We start from the raw sequence: 8,646 nt of genomic DNA, 5'->3' as shown, positions 1-8,646 counted from the left end.
TTGATGCTGCTGATGCAAGGAAGTGGAAGTTTGTTTTCACTGGGATATGGAAGCAGGTGAGGTGGCTGAGCTGCCTTTGGATCCCATCTGGTGGTGAGAAGAGAAGGTAAGCAACCTAACCTGGTGTGAGAGGCAGAAAATGTGTGCAAACATGCCGAGGTGTTGCGTGGTAAGTCAACTGAAGCGCACATGGACATGTTTGCTCGGGGAGGGACCCGATCTGGGTCTAGAGGGGAATTGTCACTAACTACTACTCACATCGTTTCTAAACACTAGTTTTTTTTAAAAAAAAATTATAAATTATATACGTAGCAAAATTAGTGAATCTATATTTAAAAAAATATATTGTATACATCTATATGTAATTTATAATGAAAATTCTAAAAAATGAGGGAGTAGTACGAGTGTTGTAGTGAGTTTGTTACCTTGTCCTGTTCTTTTTTATGGTCTGGGGTAGCTGAACGAATGGTGGACGGTGTTTTTACTGCCACCTATTTTTTTTTTTTTTTTGCGGGTGGATGTATGTATGTATGTCGTGGAAGAATGGATTTTGCTGGAACAACCGGTATAAATCTGACCCTTGGGGTAAAAAAAAATTTAACAAACTGAACCGTATTTGAATTTTTTACGAGGCTGATCATTTTGGTAACGCCACAAGCCACGATGTTTCTTCTTTATTTAGAAACGCCACAAGCCACGGCGTTTCTTCTTTATTTAAAAACACCAGGCTATGTTACGTTGCTGGCCTGGTCGAGACGCTGCGTGACAGGACAGAAACGCCAGCCTATGTTGCGTTGCTAGAAACGGCAAGAGGGTATGGCGTTGCCGCCCCATTAAAACACGTCATGGAGTGTGCCGTTTTCAGGGTGCGGTGGGGTCGGACGCTAGCGTGAACGGGGATGTATAGTGCGATCCACATGTGTCGGGCGTTACACAAAAGGATCAGCCCCACGAGTTTTTTCAAACACAATGCGGTTTGTATTTTTTTTTTATCCTAGGGATCAGATTTGTCGATTTTGCCGGAGCAACCGGGGCCCGTGCTCGTGCTTCGTCCCGTGGAACCGCAAGCGGTGCGGTGCGGCGCGTGTTGGTGGGACGTGCGTGCGTGCGTGCGTGCGTGCGTGCGTACGCGGCGGGGCATAAATCTTTGGCGTGACTGGCATGATTGGGTTGAGTGTGGGGGTGGGGGAGGATTGAATTTGGGGGCGGTGTCGTGCGTGAGTACAGACTACAGACAGACAGACAGACAGGCGCAAGAGATGAGATGAGATGAGATGAGATGAGATGAGATGGAGGAGTGGACTTGGCCGCGGACGCATCCCTCACCTCACCTCATAACTGGAGTATTAATGCTGGCCTTATTACTACAGTGCATTCAACTCGAGTGCATCAGACAAGCAGAAACGCTCCCCAGACCCACGCCCCCATCCCTCGCTCCATCCCATCTCTTCCGCTCACGCACGCACGCACGCACGCGGAGGGCGGTGATGGCGACGGCAACGGACGCGAGGCTCCTCCATGGATGAAGCCCAGCTCACCTCACCTCAGCTCAGAGAGGCAAAGCCGGCGGCCGAGGTACCTCCCCCCTCTCCCTCCTCTCCCCCCTCGCATCATTATCATCTTCGTAGCGTCGATTGCGATGGTCGCCACCCTCGACTTGTCGAGTTCTCCGCTCCTCGCCTGCATTGCATTGCCTGTTTCGCCCTCTTCTTCTTCTCCTCTTCCTCTTCTTCTTCTTCTTCCTCTTCCTCATCGGCAGGCGCAGCAGGCATTGATGCCGTCACCCTTTCAAAACCTCAGTTCCACGCCCCAGATTACCTCCCTCCCTTCACCAGGTTCACTTTCGAAAATCGATGGGTTCAGGTTCAGTTTCATCCTCAGGGTCGCGCTACGCTACAGGCAGGCAGGCATGCTGCCAACATGGGGCGTCTGTCTGACTGTCTGTCTGACGGACGGGGAAGAAGATGGCATCTCAAATGCACGACCGAACTCTCTGCATCTCCTCCTCCTCCTCCACGCCGCTGCCCTGCAAGATCGCAGAATGATTCCGTCCTCCACCTGCTCCCGCCCTGCCACTTTCTTTTCTCCCTTCGAGGGCCGACGACGGTAGCAGTAACTTTTCCTTCTTGGTCCTCAGTCTTCGTACCTAGCCTGGTCTGGGGGGCAGTAATTTACTCCCTCCAATGCGCGATTCTTTCCTTTTACCCCGCCACCAACAAGGAATTCCCCGCATCCGACGCAATCCGGCCCACATGGACCCAAGATGTCACGTACATTCTTCCACTCTATCCTTCCTCTGCTTTCACCTTCACTGCTGTACTACTACTAGTACCTCGGATGCTGTCTTACTGCAACACTAACTACAGTAGTAGTACTACATACTACTCGTTCCTAAATACTATAAGTCTTTTAAGAGATTTCATTAGGTGACTACATACGAAGCAAAATGAATGAATCTGCACTCTAAAATACGTCTATATACATCTGTATGTAGTCCTTTAGTAGAATCCCTATAAAGACTTATACTCCCTCCGTCCGGAAATACTTGTCCTTGAAATGTACAAAATGGATGTATCTGTAACTAAAATAAGTCTAGATACATCTATTTTTAGGACAAGTATTTTCGGACGGAGGGAGTAGTATTAGTGTTACCTGCTGTCAGGAAGGTCATTAGTTTAATACTACTACCAGTACCCCTCACATCACCATTTTACTTCAATGCAAAAAAAGAGGGAGTGGGAAACGGACGTCCAATTCCGTCGCGGCCACATGGAGGAGGCAGCCACGGGTCTCCAAAATCCAGCACCGAGGAATGCCGGGCATGCCGTACGGCGGCCGGCACGGCACCGGGATTATCACGCCCCTTTTGGTTCTTCTCAATACTCCTTCCGTTTCGTAATGTAACGCGTCCGTGTTTTTCTTTAAGATTTAGGTTTCATCGCCATTGATTCGACGGTATAATTTTTGCTCTCGCTTTTTTAAAGATCTATTTAAGTTTAATCGCCATCAATTCAATGGTATAATTTTTTTGTTCCCACCGCAGTCGTCTACGTTGGTTAAATTTATGATCAAAACTAAATCTTGAAAAATGCGGACGCACTTAATTACGGAACGGAGGGGGTATCGTGTTTGCCCCTGACCTGACCTGAGACCAAACCCAATGATGAGCGACGTTTACATGTATCTATCTATCTATCTCTATCAGTGTCATACTCATATCAGGCCCTCTTTCTTTCCTTTTCATCATTCCTCATCTTGGCTGGCCTACCCGTCGTCACCGATACGACTGATTGGTTTTCCTTTTCCTTTTTCGCGGAAATCAACAACTGTGTGTGTGGGATCTGAAGAACAGCCCCAGGTGTTGATTGATTTACAGTAGTTGTTGTTTTCCTCAGAACAAAAGGGGAAGGAGATGAACCTATCTGGGCATGCATACATTGTGCTACTAGTTGTGCTCTAGCTTCCCTTTCTCACTTGTTTTGTTGGCCACCCACCCACCCAATGGAATGTCAAGTGACTTCACCCCATTGACAAACCTTGCCAGTGTATTGTACCTCCGTATCTAAATAGTTGTAGCTATGGAAAACTAGACTAGTTCTTTCCAACTATAATTATTTAGGAAAGAAGGGAGTATAATAATTACAACAATTACACGGATCACACGGCACCGCCAAAAAGAAATTCAGAAATGCAAAGGGGAAGAAGCAGCTGCCCACCACCACCAAAAAGGGTGGGTGGGAATCGGATAGTCTTAAGTTCCCCTGCTTTCTTTCACTTTCAGCATTGTTCATCTTGGCCTACCGGGCTTAGCCGTCACGGAGGCAATCAGCCGGGGTTTTCAATTTGTTTTCTCGCGATGTCGGTGCGAAGGGGGATCCGAAACAGGTTCCCATGTGTTGATTGATATGATCTATTTTCCCCCAAACAAAAGAAGAAGATAAACCTCGGCATGACTCAATTGTTTACTGCTCACTACTCACTACCCATCCAAGAGAATGTCAAGCGACTTCATCTTTTTTTTTTTTGTGAGGAGAAGCGACTTCACCCCATTGACAAGCCTTGCTACTGCATTGTATAATGTAGGTATAGAATCTAGATACAATGTCTTCGATGTGTACCCCGCAACCAACAACCCAGTTTAGCACTTTAGCTACGTACGAATTATGATTAATATTTGTATGTATCACACCAAAAGAAATTCAGAAATGCAAAGCGAAAGCTGCTGCCCACTAACATTGCCAGCAGTGGAATAGTTTAGGCAGCGGTGGTTGCAGATGGCACGTCCACGAGCATGCACCTAGAGGTCAGATGTAACCATCAGAGCAAGCAATGAGTTGAAATGAAATAAAAAGTTTGATCATCTCCTCAAGAAGCCTCTGCGCCGTCCTTTGCCGACAGAATCCAATGGCTAAAGTTGCGTTTGTAGATTAAAAAATGAGGGGAAATCGCGGAATAGAATGATGATGACGATCTTAGTGCAACCCATTATTAACTCGAGCTCTGCGGTGCTAAGTTACTGACTGATGGTATCATCTTCGCAAAACCTGTCCTGCTGTTGTTGTGTTGTCAATTTCCTCCAAATACTTGCTGCAAATAAAGGTTCTGATTTTTCCTTCTCCATCGAATAATAAGTAGAAGATAAGCTGCAACTTGGCCTATACTCTGTTTTAGAAACCTTGCCAAAGACCGAGATCTCCGACCACCGCCAAGCCAAGCATCCGTAACATCTATGGTTATCATGTCAGTTGTTGTCCTTTCAACTTTCAATCCACAGTCTCCATCCCAACATCACACCTAGTTAAGCACATGCAGCCCAGCCCCTTTATAATTGGTAACAACAGGTGGTCTAGTTCTAGTTCTCTCAGGCCTATTTAGTTTCCCCCCCTAGTATTAGTATGTAGTGCAGTGGGTTGAGATGTCCCCTGTCTTGCAGGGGAGGTGCTGGTCCTGAACTGAGTTTATTACTACAATGATGGATGTGCAGTGCATTTACAAGACTTTTCTTGTCGTCGAAGTTGATGGCTTTCTGTCCCTTCATTGCTCGGATTCTCTTGCCTTCATATAAGCTGACCCCTTTGTTAATCATAACTTGGAACCCCGCCTCTCCTCTTTAGTTGTACTCTCAGACCAGGATACTTGTCTGAAGCAGTTTACAAGTTAGGCAGCTGATTTCTGGCTGTGAACTCTCGGAGAGATCATGGCGGTGCCGTAGGTTCGGCAAGCTTGGTAACTATATTTAGCATTGACTTAGATAGTTGTAAGTATAATTTCTGAGTCACTCATTCTCCTTCTGGTTTTAACTTTTTAAATGGTGACTCAGCATCTTATATGTCTTTGTACTTGTTAAGGATGAGCTGCACATGCTTGTGGTGATGTATGCTTGTTTTATCTATTACCCTTGATATATGTATATAGTGGGATAATTTGATAGATAGTCAACCGTGTACTCTTTATAACAATATCAAAAGTGTAAAGTCTACTTGTTCATAGTGCTATTCATGTATCAAATTAGTTTTTTTTCCTTTCCATTTTGGTCAATATGCCATGATTTTCAGACATCCATCGTTATTTTGCCAGCATCCTTTCAGAGATTGCGCTGGATGGGGCCTGTTTGATATTCCTGCCCCATTCCAAATCTGCAAAGTAGCTGATGATGGATCTCCACATGAAGCTTCTCCTGGCCTCCCTCAGCTGCGCACTTCTGATACAAGGAGCATCCTGTGGTAAGCATCGAGAATACTACCATATTGTGCTGTATGAAATGCACTCACAGTATGCGATTTAGCATCCGATCCTTGCATTAACGTGCAGATACTACCGCAGGAGGGACTGGAGCGACAAGCTGGACTTGTGTATGCGCCGCTCATCCACTTGGCGAAGCTAACTCCAACAGCAGCCTGTCATCCAGTTGCGACTCCTCGTGCCACTGCCTACGGGGTATGAGAAATGAACCACAATTTATGCTTATCATCAGTTAAACAAGTCATGCCACCAAGATACCTGAACTTTGGGTCTTTGCCATTGCAGATGAAAACGCCGGCACAGGGTCATGGAACTGCTCGTGCCGATCCGACAAGGCCCTTCAGGAAGAAGAACATGCCGTGGTGCACAGCGGGAGTTGCTTCACTTCCTGTAACTGCACGTCCGGTATACCACATTCTTCTCTACTGATTCAGACATATCTGTCATATCTACTTCGTATACTGAACATTGCCTGCTTCTGACTCTCCAGGAGGTTCTGAACAAGGGAGGAAGCATTTCTCTAGCAAAACAGTCATTGCAACACTCCTGGTATGTGTGGTTCTCACCACTGTCGCCTTTGTCGGCACGACGGCGTACTACTTCCGCCGCAAGGACGCGTTCTCCCCGCGTTCCCGGATGCACTCTCTCGATAAGTACGCTAGCTGGAGCAGCAGATCGAACCTCGTCAGCCATCGGTCGTCTCCCCTTACCCAGCTGAAACCCAAACCGGGGCTCAGTGTCATCAAAGGCAAGGCAAAACATTTCTTTGTGTTGTTTGTCTGAATTGCTTCAAAGTTCTTTGCTTCAAACTTTCAAGTCTGATTTTCCTCTGTCGCGGCGCAGGGTATTTGTGCAGCTGCCCGCTCGTCTCCCGGAGCGAAGACGGCCCATTCCCCGGCGTGGTTCTCCGGTTCTCCTACGCGGAGTTGGACCACGCAACCGGGAAATTCTCCGACGAACAGCTCATCGGCGTCGGCGGGACGAGCAAGGTGTATCGTGGCCAGCTCGCAGACGGCAAAGTCGTAGCCGTGAAGAAGCTTCGTCCCCTTGGAGGCGCGGACGAGGACTACGAGTTCCTGTCAGAGGTACTGCAAATCATGCTCTGTTTTACTCTGGTATTAAGTTGAACTCTGAACTTATTTTGAAAAAAGTCTGAACTCTGAAGAAGAGCAACACTCTATTCTGAACATTAACTGGCATCTGCATCTTCTTCCTCCATGAACAAATTGACAGATCGAGCTGCTATCGCGACTGAACCATTGCCACGTGGTGCCATTGCTGGGGTACTGCTCGGAGCGGCAGGGGCGGCAGCTGGAGCGGCTGCTGGTGTTCGAGTGCATGACCAACGGCAACCTGCGGGAGTGCCTGGACGACCTCAACAGGAAGCCCATGGACTGGGCGACGCGCGTCGGCGTGGCGCTGGGCGCGGCGAGGGGCCTGGAGTACCTCCACGAGGCGGCGGCGCCGCGCATCCTCCACCGGGACATCAAGTCCACCAACATCCTGCTGGACGACCGGTTCAGGGCCCGGATCACGGACCTGGGCATGGCCAAGTGCCTGATGAACGACGGCGTGACGAGCTGCTCCAGCTCGCCGGCGCGCATGCTGGGCACCTTCGGGTACTTCGCGCCCGAGTACGCCATCGTCGGCAAGGCGTCGCTCAAGTCGGACGTGTTCAGCTTCGGCGTGGTGGTGCTGGAGCTCATCACCGGCCGGCAGCCGGTGCACAAGAGGGGCGGCGGTGGCGCCGGTGGCGCGGACGAGAGCCTGGTGATGTGGGCGACGTCGCGGCTGCGGGACAGCAGGCTGGTGGTGGCGGAGCTGCCGGACCCGGCGCTCAAGGGCGCGTTCCCGCCCGAGGAGATGCAGATCATGGCGCACCTCGCCAGGGAGTGCCTGCAGTGGGACCCCGAGGCCAGGCCCACCATGACCGAGGTCGTCCAGATCCTCTCCACCATCGCGCCCCTCGCCGACAAGCGCCGCCGCCACCACCTGCCCGCCGCGGCAGCCGCATTCGTCCCGGGGTTCCGTGCCGAGCGGCCGCAGGAGTGCTCGGCGTGGCAGGACGGCGACGACGGCCGTCGCCGCGATCACCTGCATGGAGGGAACGGTAGCAGTGCCAAGGGCGCCGGCGTGTCCGGAGAGGTCGCGGTGGACTTCGGCACACCGGCGACGATGATGATGACGGCGATGGGGCGGAGCTGGCGGTCGGCGGAGCAGGAGGAGGTGGACCTGACGGAGCCGCGGCTGGAGACTTTCACGCAGCCGACGACGGCGACGAGCCTCTACAGGTGAAGGAAGGGTGGTAGAAGAGGTAGATAGGGATAGTCAACTACTTCAGCATCGGATCAAAACTCTGCTGCGATCCTCTGCGCGTGCATGGCATGGCGCCATGGCGGGATCGATCTTATCTTGTACAGACAAAAAAAAAAACCTAATCAATCAATTTGAGAAGAAACGTTACTAAGATCTTTCCTTTTTCTCCTTATTTTTGCCTCTTCACTTGACCTCACGGCCATCGCTAGCGCCAACACGGGGTTTGCATTTCAGCCTCAGACGTTCGGGTATTTTGGTTATTTCGATTCTGGTAGTTCGGTTTATGGGTAATTCGGGTATTCAAAAATGGAAACCAAAATTGTTTCTATCAAAAAAATACCCGAACCCAAATTACCCAAAATTTCGGTTCGGGTAATTCGGGTACCCAAAATATTCGGAGCATACATCAACTTTTGATATGAATAACTCGGATAGTATGTGTATTTTTGATAATGTGGGTATTTTAGTTAGTATGGGTAACAAGTTAGTGTAATAATAGCATGAAAATTTTGGACAGTATGAATAATTTGAGTAGTTTGGGTATTTCGGGTTTTCCAGACTAGAACCCTAACCCGAAAACCGAATAGT

At 49.3% G+C, this 8,646-nt stretch overlaps 1 protein-coding gene across 3 annotated transcripts; it reads left to right on the top strand.

Moving 5' to 3' along the window:
- Positions 1 to 1,465: 1,465 nt before the first annotated feature.
- LOC123404227 (receptor-like serine/threonine-protein kinase NCRK) lies at positions 1,466 to 8,211 on the top strand. 3 transcript variants are annotated; one of them, XM_045098140.1, is made up of 7 exons: positions 1,466 to 1,575; positions 5,578 to 5,723; positions 5,812 to 5,937; positions 6,028 to 6,147; positions 6,233 to 6,490; positions 6,586 to 6,827; positions 6,976 to 8,211. In XM_045098140.1, exons 2-7 carry the CDS (start codon positions 5,651 to 5,653, stop codon positions 8,035 to 8,037), a joined length of 1,881 nt encoding a protein of 626 aa, XP_044954075.1. In that variant the 5' UTR covers positions 1,466 to 1,575; positions 5,578 to 5,650; the 3' UTR covers positions 8,038 to 8,211. The 3 variants fall into 3 exon arrangements, with proteins under 3 accessions (XP_044954075.1, XP_044954077.1, XP_044954076.1); XM_045098142.1 differs by lacking the exon at positions 1,466 to 1,575 and adding an exon at positions 4,041 to 5,226 and having other exon boundaries at positions 5,824 to 5,937; XM_045098141.1 differs by lacking the exon at positions 1,466 to 1,575 and adding an exon at positions 4,042 to 5,226.
- The last annotated feature ends 435 nt before the right edge of the window (positions 8,212 to 8,646 follow it).

The sequence above is a fragment of the Hordeum vulgare genome, chromosome 6H (genome assembly GCF_904849725.1).
Source record: "Hordeum vulgare subsp. vulgare chromosome 6H, MorexV3_pseudomolecules_assembly, whole genome shotgun sequence".
Classification (NCBI taxonomy): Eukaryota; Viridiplantae; Streptophyta; class Magnoliopsida; order Poales; family Poaceae; genus Hordeum; species Hordeum vulgare.
This window is presented reverse-complemented; position numbering and strand designations above follow the sequence as displayed.